Genomic DNA, 15,177 nt, shown 5'->3' with positions numbered 1-15,177 from the left:
TCTCTGAGCGGGTCAGTGTTAGGGCTTACCGCTGTAATCCCCCCAGCGCCCCCGGGGGACGTGTTGCCGTGGTTACTGTGATGGTGGCGTCCGATTTTGGGCATTAGAGTTGTGGCCTGCTTTGCTACGGCCGTGAAAAGAAGCATGCTCAGCAGGTCACATGGCCCTCATCGCCAACTACAGCGGGTCACGTGACCCTTATCGCTCTCTGCGCCCAGGAGGGCCATCGAACGAGTGGTCAGTCCTGGTTGGACAGTAGAAAGCAGATATTGCTTTGAATGAAAACAGCGTATTTGAGGTGTGAGGGTCCAGATAAGCTACAGCAGGTCCTTAGGGAAAGCAGAACAGGTCATCTGATAAGAGTGTGTCACACACACACACTTTTACACACACATACCCTTCATATACTGCCTCCAGCAAAAACAAAGCTGCGCTTCCTCTCGCAACACTTTGTTTCTCATTCCTCTTTTCCTCATTTCCTCTGTCCTGCTTTCTTTACACGCTTTCTTTCTATGTCTCTGTCATGTCTGTGTATAGATGTAGAATTGCACTGTCGAGTGATAAGCTTTAATCAAAATCGTTATATAATTGCCTCGCAGGTGGACCAGAATTTGATTTATCATCATCACAGCTCTCTCTCGTTCTCCCGCCATCTCTCTCTCTCTTTATTTTGAAATCAGTTTAATTAATCTACCAAAGCAGTGCAAAATAAGTAAAATATGGTAAATTATTATGCAGCTTTCTAGAATACTTGATTCTGATATGGTACTGTATAATTAATTAAACATACGTTTAGTCAATTGCTGGTTTCATTTTACTTTTCTTTTCTTTTCTTTTCTTTTCTTTAGAGTATAATTTGTTTGCTTTTGATAATAAATAAATAAATAAAAAACACTCCAGTCTGGGGATTTAACAGAAATCAGGGCATCTGTAATCATCTGGAGGTGCCGAGAGAGACAAATAGATGGCCATTGTGAACCACACATCATGAGAAAGAAAAGGAAGAACAGATGAGAACCCTGCTTATAGTTGTATTGTGTTGAGAGAGAGAGAGAGAGAGAGAGAGAGAGAGAGAGAGAGAGAGAGAGAGAGAGAGAGAGAGAGAGAGAGAGAGAGAGAGAGAGAGAGAGAGAGAGAGAGAGAGAGAGAGAGAGAGAGAGAGAGAGAGAGAGAGAGAGAGAGAGAGAGAGAGAGAATAAAATAACGTTTCTCCCAAGACTGTGAACTGCATTTGTGTAGAATCAAAAGGAAAAGATGAATTACACTGAGTAAATAAGATCTGCATGATATTTTCTGGCTAATAAGGTGTAGCAGTGTATGTAAGTAATACTGGGTGCCCTAAGCATATGAAGTTGATAAAGCAACAAACGTCATCTAACAAGTTGCATTTCTGCCCTCTAGAAGCGGAAATGTTTAATTACTAGGAGGATAGTCTTGCCTAGCCAGACTTTTGATTTGCGCCGTAAAGTCTCGTCCTCATTGTAGCTTATTCTGGCCAAGATCTGCCCACTTAGACAGGAAGAGACCATCAGACCATTGCTCTGGTCATGTCATTTAAAGTCGAGACTACCAGGAGGAAAAATTAGGGTTTTATTCGGACTGATCTGAAGTTTCTGCAAGAGGTTGACATGCGTTCCTTTATCTTTATTATTATTATTATTATTATTATTATTAATAATAAAAAATGAGCCTTCACTGTACATGTTCGGTTTCACTGTACTCTGTTCCTTTTTTTATGTCAAATTACAGCCTGCTAACTTGCAACACAATAGGGTTGTTCTCTAGGGGAGAAATTTGAACTGCTTTGCATTGCTTTCCCTTTCTCTGTTTTCCTTTCACCCAGCAACTTTAGATTTGATTCACTCCATCATCCACTGTAAGCACTTAAATGGGTAGAAAGCGAGACAGAGACGCATTATGCTCATGATTTGGCGTTACAACAAATGTTTTTGAAGTTGCTTTGATAGTGTGTGAGTTAATTGTGCACCTATAGATATTAAATTTACAACAGTGGCTCTGAGCCGCTCAGCTGTCTCTAATAATCGTGTTGTCGCTTAGGGTGGTTTTGGTTTCTCTGATCAGTTCTTATCCCGAACACCCTACTGAGATTTGACTTCCTTTTCTTACTGGACCCCCACTGTGTCTGCAACTCATTTGACAGGTTCTGATTCTGGTGCTTAAGGCTTACCTTATAAAAGTTGGTGTGTGCATGTAGATGTACAGTATATGTAGATGCAAAGAATCTTTTTTTTTTTTTGAAAGTCTGAAGTGTATGGAAGCTTGCTTTCAGCTCGGAATAAAAAATTTTATCTCACAATTCTGACTTTTTTCTCAGAATTGCGAGATATATACTCACAATTGTGAGTTATAAAGTCCAATTCTGAGGAAACAAAATACTTTTTTTCTCGCAGTTGCAAGTTTATATCTCACAATTCTGACTTAATAACTCGCAATTGCCATTATATCACGCAATTCTGACTTAATAACTCGCAATTGCCATTATATCACGCAATTCTGACTTAATAACTCGCAATTGCCATTATATCACGCAATTCTGACTTTATAACTCGCAATTGCAACTATATCATGCAATTCTGACTTTATAACTCACAATTGCGACTTTGTCTTGCAATTCTGACTTTATAATATGCAATTGTGACTTTATATCATACAATTCTGACTTTGACTCACATCTGAAACGCAATTCTGAGAAAAAAAAGATGTAAACTCGCAATTAATTGAAAATAAATTGTCAGAAGTGTCAATAGAGAAATGTCAGAATTGTGAGAACTCTTTTTTTTCTACCTTTTTTATTTCTTATTCAGTGGCGGAAACAAGCTTCCTTAGAAGTGGCACATTCTCAGATGATCTTCGTAATTGGCTAACTTTCCAATATTTATACATCTTTTGATTTTAAAGGAAAGGTATATTATGTTGACAATCATTGTTGAGTCTCAATAGATTCTTGGTTTTTAATGGCGCATACTAATTTGTCTGTAGTTTATTTTAACATGCACTTTTTATGCTGCTTTGATGCTTGCTGAAGCGATGCAAACAAGAGGGGCCGTATAATTTACATTGTTTCTCCTCCGCACACAATTAATGGGACACACAATCGTATAGTAAACACTCTGCCAGCTCTCCAGAGCAGAACACTTCATTTGTTCCCTTAGTGTACCGTAGGTTGAACTAGGTTCTCCACAGGTCCAGTAAACATGGATAAAGCCATGAGATTATGGTAAAAGTCCAAAAATTCTAAACACTATTTGTCTTGTTCCAAGCTCATCTTTGTCTCATTGTTGATTCCCTTTAATCTTGTACGGTCTCTGAATTTAGGAGCTGCTTTCTGTACTGCAAAAGGTCCAACATACCATCTACGAAACTCCGTGAGAGAGAGAAAACCTCAGCGTGGAACTCAACTGCATAATAAATCTTAATGCAGAACAGTTCGGGCCAATTAAGTGCAGAAAAACACCATATAACCACTAGTTCAACATTAGTTTTACCTCAAACTCATTTTCAATGAGCTCACTTGGACACGATCCACCAGTCTGGCGGTGGTTCTGTCGTTTTAAAACTGCTCCAAATATAGCCGGCTGGCCGTAGCTGCAAGTCTGCATGTTGGCATTTTTGGATAATTAAGGATATTTTTGATCATGTTTTACCACAGCCACTCATTATTCAGATCTGGCTTCTGTAACCAGCAAGAAAAAAAGCTAACTCCAAGTTGTGTGGGTTTTAAACGTAGGTCAGGTAATATCAAAGCTGTGAAATTCTTAGGAAGTTTATGTCTGACATGATGTTCAGAGTTTGAAGTATTTAAAGCGCTTTAGGTACTTTTGTTTCATCTGGCAAAGAGTAATGTCATTAAAACTGGCCTAGTTATGTTTATGACCAGATCACTGCTGGGGGATTTTCCCTCTGTCACACTATACATTTTTAGACTTTACGGTCTTTGACACACTATGTTTGTTGTTTATGGATTATGTGGCTTACTTCCTGTACTTCCATACTTAACTAGTTCACACTCAGTTGAGAATGTATACTGTAATGACCTGACTATCCATAGACATGAATATGTTTAGAATCGTGGTTGACTTTATGCATATTTTAATGACTGCTTCTTACATTTTTTTGTGTGCTTTATTGGAGCGTGTTTAATGAAAACCATAAGTTAGAAGTTAGTGACAAAAGTAGTGGGACTTACAGTAGGAAGTTGGTTAGCAACAGTGAAAACTCATTAAAGAATGTTAAAGAAATATTCACACATTATAAAGCAAAGTCTAGGTTTAAGAAGACATTATGATCATGTGCTTACTATGCCTATGTTTTGCCAGTATAGCGTATCACATGAGTGCATATATTTAGTTTATAATGTTATGGTGCTATTTGCATAATGAACTTCACATAGACTAGAGTATGAAATAACAGACAAAGGAAACTTTCTCCAATGTTCCCTATGTTTAGTTCAAATTAACACAACAAGATCTCAGAAATCTATTGTGAGGGTCCAAATGAACACATGCAAATCGCCAAATGGAAGTACAAATTAGAGTTTTAATGATATTTTTTACTGGAAAACAAGACATATTTTTATTTACTTAGCAAATATGCATTTTCATTGGTGCTAATTTTTATTGATGTCCAGATGTGGTAAAATTATTTTTGAGTCATGCAAATAGCTAAACGTCATAGTCAGAATGAAACTGTCCACTCTCTCCCGTTCTCTCTCTTTCTCTCTCTGTCCCTGAGAGTTTGAGATCTGCTTAAGTGCTCAAATGCATCTGGATGGAAAGTGACACACGGCCCTAGCAGTCTGTTGCTGTAACACATGCGTTATGGGAGATAGTGTTGTACTACAGCAGCGAGAACAAAAGAGCCTGTTTTCCACTGATAGAAACCGTCAGAAGACAGAGAGAGAGAGCGAGAGAGAAAGGGAGAGAGGGCTTGCTGACACCAGAATTCTTCAAGCTGACACAGGTGATGGATTAGATGTGTTATCCAGGCGGACTGGGGCTCAGAAAAATCTCTCCAAGAGCAGAGAGAGAGAGAGAGAGAGAGAGAGAGAGAGAGAGAGGGAGAGAGAAATACTGCTGCGTCCAACGGACCTGAAATATCGCTCTACATCGCACCCTATCCGAGAAATCTATCTATCTATCTATCCATCCATCCATCCATCCATCCATCCATCCATCCATCCATCCATCCGTCCATCCGTCCATCCGTCTGTCTGTCTGTCTGTCTGTCTGTCTGTATGTATCATTCTGTCTATCCATATCTATCTATCCATCCATCCATCCATCCATCTATCTGTCTGTCTGTCTGTCTGTATGTATCATTCTGTCTATCCATATCTATCTATCCATCCATCCATCCATCCATCCATCCATCCATCTATCTGTCTGTCTGTCTGTCTGTATGTATCGTTCTGTCTATCCATATTCATCTATCTATCTATCTATCTATCTATCTATCTATCTATCTATCTATCTATCTATCTATCTATCTATCTATCTATCTATCTATCTATCTATCTATCTATCTATCTATCTATCTATCTATCTATCTATCTATCTATCTATCTATCCATCTATCTGTCTGTCTGTCTGTCTGTATGTATCGTTCTGTCTATCCATATTCATCTATCTATCTATCTATCTATCTATCTATCTATCTATCTATCTATCTATCTATCTATCTATCTATCTATCTGTCTGTCTGTCTGTCTGTCTGTCTGTCTGTCTGTCTGTCTGTCTGTCTGTCTGTCTGTCTGTCTGTCTGTCTGTCTGTCTGTCTGTCTGTCTGTCTGTCTGTATCGTTCTGTCTATCCATATTCATCTATCTATCTATATATCTGTCTGTCTGTCTGTCTGTCTGTCTGTATCGTTCTGTCTATCCATATCCATCTGTCTGTCTATCTATCTATCTATCTATCTATCTATCTATCTATCTATCTATCTATCTATCTATCTATCTATCTATCTATCTATCTGCCTGTCTGTCTGTATCGTTCTGTCCATCCATCCATCCATCCATCCATCCATCCATCCATCCATCCATCCATCCATCCATCCATCCATCCATCCATCCATCCATCCATCCATCCATCCATCCATCCATCCATCCATCCATCTTCATTAACTATGGTAAAGGAATAATTAATGAATTAATGATGTATAGAAATTGATGGGCAGTTGATAGCTAGGAAGCTCACTAAGTTATAGAACAGAGCTATTGTGTTTGAATCATTCTGTCTGTTACTAGTGAGTCGAATCTGGCAGACATTGAGGGTCAGGTTGGCCTTATTTTGACAGTTAACCCTTTCACTTAGCGTTACCCCCTTCCTTACTGGATAAGCACTGACATTTGACCTGTGAGAGCAGACAATTTTAGGGAATCTCTCTCTCTCTCTCTCTCTCTCTCTCTCTCTCTCTCTCTGTCTGTGTGTCTCGACATACTGCGTGAGCCTACACATTTAAAATGGATTACGGAAGATCTGAGAGAGGCCACGGGACAGATTGCTCTGTCAGTCTGAGTTCTGTCTCTGACTCCCTTGCGCTCCCATGCACACACATATTTAAACAAGAACATCCATTGTGCACGAGTCCCGCAGCGTTTGGAAACAATATTCTTGAGGTCCGTGCTTTTCTTTGCCTTTTATTACAAAAAAAAGGGGGAAAAAAAGAGAGAAATACAAATAGGAAACACATACAGTTTTTTTTTCTGGTACTTTTTCTGCTTTGATCATTCATGCTTAGTGTGGTTTAGAGGTTATGGCTAAAAATAGACAAGAGAGTAAATAGTGTTGCTGAATTTCTTTGAGCAGGTTTATGTTTCAGTGCTTTGTGTTGGAATTAAATTACCCTCTTACGGTTCTTCCCTTACGTCTGCTCTGTCATGTAATCGCTTTAAAGAAAGATTGAGTTGTGCTTTAATAAAGACTTTTAGATGTAAACAGAGTCGAGTATCCCTCTAGTGGTGGGAGGGATATGTGGATGTGAGCATTCAAAATCTTTGTATTCAGTACGTTTCTAGTTCGAGAAGAGTTAGCTAACGTGAATAATCTGAAATGGGATGCATTCAGAACGAGGTACCCTAAAGGTTGTTTCAGATGTGGGTGCACATATCTACGTATAAAGCGCACATGTACAGTGTGGAAAAGACTGTTTTGCAGTTTGTTATCATGTTAAACAGCAAGAGAATTTGTTTCTGGTTTCTCTTCAAGCACTTTTGTTGTTGCACGCTTACATTCTCACATCAAAAGCATCCTCTTGGCAAGAACGTGCAGCTGGAAGGGACCGACGGTCTCAGAAGTCCCTCATACAAATACAAACACAAATGCAAATACACATAGAGCAATATATACACAAAGAGCCACTTGTATATAGAAGCCTATAAATGAGCATGCAAAATGACTATTTGAGACAGAAAGAGACAGTATAGCATGCATATATAAGTGAAATGATTGTCATGATTATCAGTGCTGATTGACATGAAAATCTAATACACAAGCACATGTAAAATGCTCATCTTTATTTAAAGTAGGTGACAGTGTGCACACGCACTCAACACAGAACACACAGAATGATATGTGATTGTCGGGAGTAGTTCTGCGTGGGCTCTGAGAAAGACAGCTGCACTTACACTGGAGCCAAAGGGACGACAGCCATCTATAATGTGCATATGGGAACGAGGGAGAGAGAGAAAAGAATGTGCCAATAATGAAAAAGTAATGAGCAAATGTTTCAGAAGGTTGTAAGGAGAAGACAAATCTTAAGCAGAGAGAACAATAAAGACAGAATGAGACTCAAGCCAGGTGACTGACAGATCAGTGGTCGTGGGGGGGGGGGAGTAAAAATAGAAGAAGGACAGTTTGAAAAGAGATTAAATCCATTTCCAAATGCATTCTAAGGTCAGTGGAGCTGAAGTAATTGTACATGTAGCCTGCCACTTTAGAGCAGGGATCTTCTTCATCTGGACTTCCAATTATATACATTATATAGATCATTTTAATGGCTTTTCAATGCAAGCATCATAACAAAGTGTGTGAAGTATACATTATATAACAAGGGTTAGTCTTTCTATCCACCAAGATATACTAGTCCATTAAAGCTGCATGCCTCCCATCACTTTTACAGTTACATCCACAGAACCTACTGCGGTGTCCATGTCTGATTGCTTTATAGTCCCCCGTCGGACCAGTGAACACAACATTTACTTCTACAACCAGAATGCCAGACCCACTTCCTGATTGCAAATGAAGTATGTTCTTCAAAGTGCCCTCCGCGGACTACTGGACACACAGTTCTCCATGACATAAGGTCCCTGCGGTGCGCACCAGGTCGTATCAGGGTCATGCTCGGCCGAGCAAAAGGAGGCGGGTCTTGTTGACTGGCTGACATGTTTTATGTATGAACACATTTACCGTTGTGTGCTGTAAATGTCAGTTTAGTGGATTGGGAGTCTGCCGCTCACAGATGGTTTTTACATTCACTGGAGTGGACTAATGCTTGAACAGGGCTTTAGTGTAGCGTGGACATTTTTCTTTTCTTTTTTCTACTCTTGGCCAGAATTGTGTTGAGAAAGACTGCAGAGAATGACAACTGTTTTGGTTATAGATTTAGCAGGAATCATAACCGTAGCCTTTGATTGGTTTTGTTGAATGATCTTTGCTCTGTTCTCTAATTCTCCTGGGTCTTTGTTTGGGTCGTCCTCAGCCTCCTCGTCTGCTCTATTGTAAAGCAGTAGTAGACAGACACATGACCTTGGACTAACCCCGATCAAACTCCATGCAGGACAGCCGTAATGTGTCCTGGGCTTTCAATTGTCTTTTGGGGCGGGTGAATGCAGTGGGAGGAGACCTGTTACGTCAATTCATATTTCATTTGATTTTATTGTTTTTTGACCTGATCAAAAGCGCTTTAATCTATTTAATTAAAATATATTGTAAAAAAAAAATGAAATATTCTATAAATATTTTTATTTTACTTTACTCAAAATAAATGTACTAATATATTTTGTATAGCTAATAAAATAAAAAAATTATTTTTATATTATTGTATGTAATATAATGTGTATATAAAATAAATAAATAATATATTATTATTCGTTATATTATTTATTTTACAAAATATTATACATTTACCTATATATATATATATATATATATATATATATATATATATATATATATGATATGTATGTATGTGTGTGTGTGTAATGTAAAATACAATGTGCATTATGAAATGTAATAAATTATTACAATATATAATACAATTATATAATATTATTGTTCTTGTCCTATTTAGAATAATTATAAGCAATACAATTTTATATATAGAGAGAACAATTGAATAATATTATACAATTGTATTATATATTGTAATCATTTATTACATTTCATAATATATAATATTTTACATTTTATATTACATACATAATATGAAAAGTAACACACACTAATTGCAGTTTTGTTTTTTTTGTAAAACAAAATCTTGTAAGCCAAATTTTCAGATGTAAGACAAGTGGTCAATTTCTGCTCATGATGGCATTTTTTTCTTCTTTTTGTCTTAGATTCGGGTTGACGGTCCTCCTCAAGGTGGCGTGCAGTATGAAACTCTGCCGGTGATCAAAGATGGAAGCCCTGTTCTCAGAGACATGGCCTTTTCCCTGGACAACAGCTTCATCTACGTCATGTCGGAGAGACAGGTCTGAATATATACATGTATATTCTCTCCCCTCTCTGCTTCTTTCTTCCATTCATAACAGCTGTAGGACGGAGAGAACGTGACAGCATCCATTAATGAAAGAGAGAAATGGGAAGAGGGTAGAGTAGCTGTGTCAGTGAAGGAGAGAGTGATGGAGGGACAGCTGAAGGAGGAGAGATGGAGAGAGAACAAGGTCACCCTCCCTTGACAGCATAATGAAGAGAGAGAGAGAGAGAGAGAGAGAGAGATGGAGAGAGACCCTGCTCATTTAATATCAATACACACAACACTTCCCATGGGATGCATTGCAGAGTAGAGGTGGGCGGTATGAGTCATTTTATATCACGGTAACACTATACATCAAGATATTATGGAAAACACTTGGCCTCTGAGTCAAAAAAGGTAACTGTGAAGTTATTTCTCAATAGCGACTTATATTCTTGTAATTGCTACTTTATTATATCTCACAGTAGCTATGTTTCCATCCAAAGTTGCGATTTTAACTTATTCGCAAAATTGGAGTGTTGCATAAACCATTTGTTAATAAAGCAGCGTTTCCATCTCATGCGTTCAAGAGAGAGAAAAAAATCATAACTTCATGGGAAATTGGCACAAAACACCTGTAATAAAAATGGAAGCCACAGTGGCTCTTCTTTCCTACATCATTAATGACGGAACACAATAAACCCTGTCATGTTATCTTGTGTGCGGATGCTGGTGTTTGGGAACGCAATCATGTGAGGCGGTTTTAAACCAAATCATTCTGATGACAGACTTTGGCTCAGGCATTTCAGAATGATCAAACAAACATTTGAGATGCTGTGCATTGAAATTGGTCCACTGGTTAGTTATCCAATCACATCCACCGGTGAGGCAAAGTCACATGAGTTTTTTGTTGTGCACTTGAGGGAATTTATGTCCTAAATGTGTTTCCATCGTAGTTTGTGCTTAGTTATGTCTTCTTATTGGATAAAAAAATATATCTACCCCACTTGAGCACATTTTTAGGCACAATTTTAGATTTGATGTGTATCTTGGTATTTTCCATTTCGATATCCCAAAATGGATGTATAAGTGGGTGGATGGAAACATACCTTAGTGTGACTATTTTCACAATATGACATTATTTCTTGTTTTCTGCACCTTTTTTCTCACAGTTGCAGCTTTTATCTCACAATGCGACTTTATTTAAGATGATTTGACATTTTATCTCTCCTCAATGCGACGTTTTTCTTATTTTAAACTTAATTTAAACAATTACCTTCTTTCTTTTTTCACTCTGAGGCAAAAACAGTCTTCCATAGGCTATATTTATCTTTACTGAAATTTAAAACCAAAAATATAAAAAAAAAAAAAAAAATTATGTAGTAATGTTGATTCACATTATATATCAAGAGTCTCAAGATGGTGAAACATTATAAATGCTACTGGATGATTTGAGCAGTGGTTTGAGGGTGTTGTAAAATAACCAATAATTATAAAGTAAATCAGTTTAACTAGTTTAATGCAGCAGAGTTAATTATTCTTGCCTTGACAAATATAAACCATCATACCGCCCAACCCTATTTCAGACTATAAAATAAAGAGAACGAAAGGAAGAAAAAGAGAGACAGTCTCTAAAGAGAAGGAAAGGAAACAATACTGTCTCTGCTCAGAGATGGATGACCAGGCCGGTTGCTTGCGTCTCCAGGCTTTTTTTAGCATCCATTGTAGAGGGTTGATATCTCCTCTTGGGATACACGTGGGCAGTGGGATGGGGTCGGGTGTGGCGGTAATGAGAGAGGTGGTTTAATGCACAGCGGGCTGACAGGTTCACATCATATCTGTACACGGGCGGCCCGCTGGGTCAGCCCCACTGGGCATCACGCATAGCAGCAGATGAGAGGAAAAGGGAGGAAGGAGAAAGAGAAGGAGACTTGTTGAGTCAGCACTTTGTGTCTACACACACCCTGTCACACTTATCAGGCACGTAGAAGTGACCCCAGCATTTTATCAACTTTGTGGCTTGAGTACAGGGCCCTTGCATCATCTACTTTTTCTCTTTCTTTCTTGCTAATATTGCTAATGTTGTTAATAAAACATGCTTTATTTTTAAAGGCAAGGTTTCAATAAAGCTAAAAATATTTGGAGTTCAATACAAGTTCAAACTCTACTGACAACATCTATGGCATTCTGTCAATTTCCACACATATATGTTTATGCATTTAAACTTCCATTGTAATTCTGGTTTGTTTTACAAACTGAGGGAAGAGTTTTTTTTGACTTTATATTTTTCGTGACTAGTTTTCAAGTTCTCAGGGGTTTTCTGTGGACTAGTTCTCAGGGGTTTTCAAACTGGGGCCAAAAAAATTTAAGAAAAAGTAAAAGTATTTTACAAAATGATTTTTTTTTAAGCTGTCCAAGTTAATGTGTAATTTTGTTTATTAAATACATATCAAGAAATCCTTTTTCTAACAAATTGCTTTTGAATGTTTACTGTGATAAGAATTTCTGATTTGAATATGCCACATTTTTACATATATAAAAAGTAACTTAATACAAAGTACAATTTTTTTTAATTAATTTGCTTAAGCAAACTTTTTATTCTATATATATATATATATATATATATATATATATATATATATATATACTTTTTTATTCTATATATATTTATACTGTTTTCTTTTCTTTTTTCTTTTATTAATTCCATTATTTTCAATTCAGTTTAATTAAAAAAGTAGAACAAAATAAGTAAAATATGGTAAATTATTATGCAGTTTTTTTTAAATACTTGTTTCTGATTGGGCAGTTGTGGCAAACTGTATAAACCATCATCCGAGTCAACTGCTTCTTTATTTTATTTTATTTTATTTTATTTTATTTTATTTTATTTTATTTTATTTTATTTTATTTTATTTTATTTTATTTTATTTTATTTTATTTTATTTTATTTTATTTATGTCAGGGTTTTTTATTTATTTATTAAAGATGAGACTTATATTTGTCTCACATAGTGTAAATGAGTCTGTATAGGTGACAAATTATAGTTGCCTTTTTTTATTTATATTTTTGGAAGTGGGATCATCATATTTGGGGGTCTTTGGCATCAAAAGGTTTGAAAACAAATGTAGCTGTTTGGGATTAGGCTGTGTATAAAAATTCCTGTGTATCTCTTCACTAGCACTGAACAGTCTTTAGGGAATCATGTTCGCTGAAACCTCATAAGATTTGTCCCTCTCATGCAGTAATTCAAACCGATCCCATCGTAAAAGAGCCATCGTTAGCACGTTCCATCATTTCTTCACCCACTTTTGTCCTGTTTTAAGTGTTTCAGGTGATTAATTCAATATTACAGCTTATTAAACGACCATGTTGAGAGGCATCGCTGAGCTCAATGAGTCCTTTCAGTCTGACTCGGGTTGAATTGCTCTCGGAGGTATTTCTCTTCATAACGCCTGCCGTATCTTCTGTGAGTTGTGTCAATATTCAGGATGCAGGTGTGAGACGTTCTCTTGTTGGGCTGAGAGGAACAAAAAAATATTGCTAAAGACCGCACGGCCCCCGTCACCCCAGCACGCTGCTGTTTGAGGAGTCAGTCGGCGTAGTCACACTTCACACTTCACAAAATGGCTGAACTAGAGTAGTTATTGCAGCTCTGTGGAGATGTGTAGGATACTGTCTATATGTTTACTGGCAAAGTTGTCAGTAAATGACAGCAAAAAAATGTCTAAAATGTAAAAATAGGTGAAAACGATTGATACTGGTAAAAAAAAAAAAAAGGAAGGAAGAATAAAAAATTGGCTGAATCGATATCGTCCAGATATATTGTGCATCGCTTAGTAATATCATAGCATTTTTTACTTTGTCATGATCTAGTCAATCTGGTAATGGATAAAATCAAGTCCTGTCCTATATTATTTTCCACATTATGAAACTTAAATGTGTTGTGAATATTATTTTATGTTGTTTTAAATGTAGTTGCACCCTTTTTTTGTGACTAAACAATGGTTATGTTTAATAAGGCTTGTGATTAATGTGAAGACTGCAGTACACATGGATATGTGGGTATAGATAGATAGATTTATTATAATCATATATTTACATGCATGCATGCATGCATCAGACACCATGGGCAGCCGTGGATTTGCGGTTAGCATTCAAACATGCTCAAACCAGCATGTAATTTTACTATATGCACACACGCACAGACACTCCATCTTTACCCACAAACGTTTCACACTACCGCCATTCCCATTTGGAATCTATACTTCTTTTCTATGATGCCATATATTGTGCATTTTCTCAAAGACTCATAAATACAGCTCATTCCAAATGCATAGCCATCCCTCACATGCACACAAATAGTCTAGAAACGGATTGCCTCACACTGACATAAAAAGAAATACACACACACACACCACATGTGTGTGTATATACACACATGCATAGACTTTAGGGCTCATTGTCTCAGTGTATGTGTACGAATACCATGTTAATGGTCCGTAGTTATTGGAACTGAAAGACAAATGAGCTCCAGACAGGTTGTGTCCACAACCAGAGCAGTCAAAAAATACAGGTTATGTCAAACGTGTTTACAGAATGTCTATGAAGGACTTGGAAGCAGGCGGTGTCTATGAAGGGCTACAGTCTTAGATCACGCAGGCGGTGAGATGGTGTCCTTTCTGTGGTAATTCATAGTCTTGTGATAAAGTGCTGTGGCTGTTTGGCTGGGGAAGGGAGCCAGAGGCTAACAGCTATGAAAGGTCAGAGCTGTTTCAGCTGATAACAGCTTTACAGAGACAGAGGGGAGAGAGTGGCGAGCGAGGGAAACAAAAAGGGAGTCGTTGAAAGAGACATGGAGACTTAGCGATGTCATGCACGTTTGCTAAATGTGTGTCAAAAATATCTCATCTAGGTTTTACATTCTAACTGACTGTAAACAGTCTTTATTTGTCACCTCTCTGGCAAACTGCTGCCATGTGTGTGGGAGTCTCTGTTTGAAAACCTAGAGTGCTGCATAGACGGCATTCTTAATCTGAATAGTGACAGAATTGGTACACTCTACATAGGCAACAAATGTATTTATATGTTTTCATATATATGTAATTGTTATTGAATTTGCACACATACACAAACGCTGGGTAGTAACTGATTACATATAATTTAATTAAAGTACTTCATTTTTGGAATCTGATTACTTAATCGAGATTACATTACATTTTGAAATATTCGTAATCAGATTAGTTACTTTTATATTTTACTTTTATTTTTATGGTTACTAATATATTTTCTTTCTCTTTGTATTTTTATATCAGTATGGTACATGATTATCCTATTCAAATCAATATGATAAACGAGTTAGGTCAAAAGTAATCTAAAAGTAATCAGTAGTCAGATTATGTTACCTTAAATGTGTAATGGACTATGTTACTAACTAAGATTTTTGTCTTGTAATTTGGAATCAATAATTGCAGTAAACTACAATTTG

At 37.1% G+C, this 15,177-nt stretch overlaps 1 protein-coding gene across 1 annotated transcript in view; it reads left to right on the top strand.

The window, feature by feature from the left end:
• The window catches only part of plxna2 (plexin A2), a 171,677-nt gene that overhangs the window by 47,201 nt on the left and 109,299 nt on the right, over nucleotides 1–15,177 (top strand). The window contains exon 3 of the mRNA XM_081386404.1: nucleotides 9,574–9,708. Coding sequence (XP_081242530.1) covers nucleotides 9,574–9,708 — 135 coding nt within the window. The remainder of the gene's footprint in view (nucleotides 1–9,573; nucleotides 9,709–15,177) is intronic.

Source organism: Scardinius erythrophthalmus (genome assembly GCF_964197995.2).
Source record: "Scardinius erythrophthalmus genome assembly, chromosome: 15".
Lineage (NCBI taxonomy): Eukaryota > Metazoa > Chordata > Actinopteri > Cypriniformes > Leuciscidae > Scardinius > Scardinius erythrophthalmus.
This window is presented reverse-complemented; position numbering and strand designations above follow the sequence as displayed.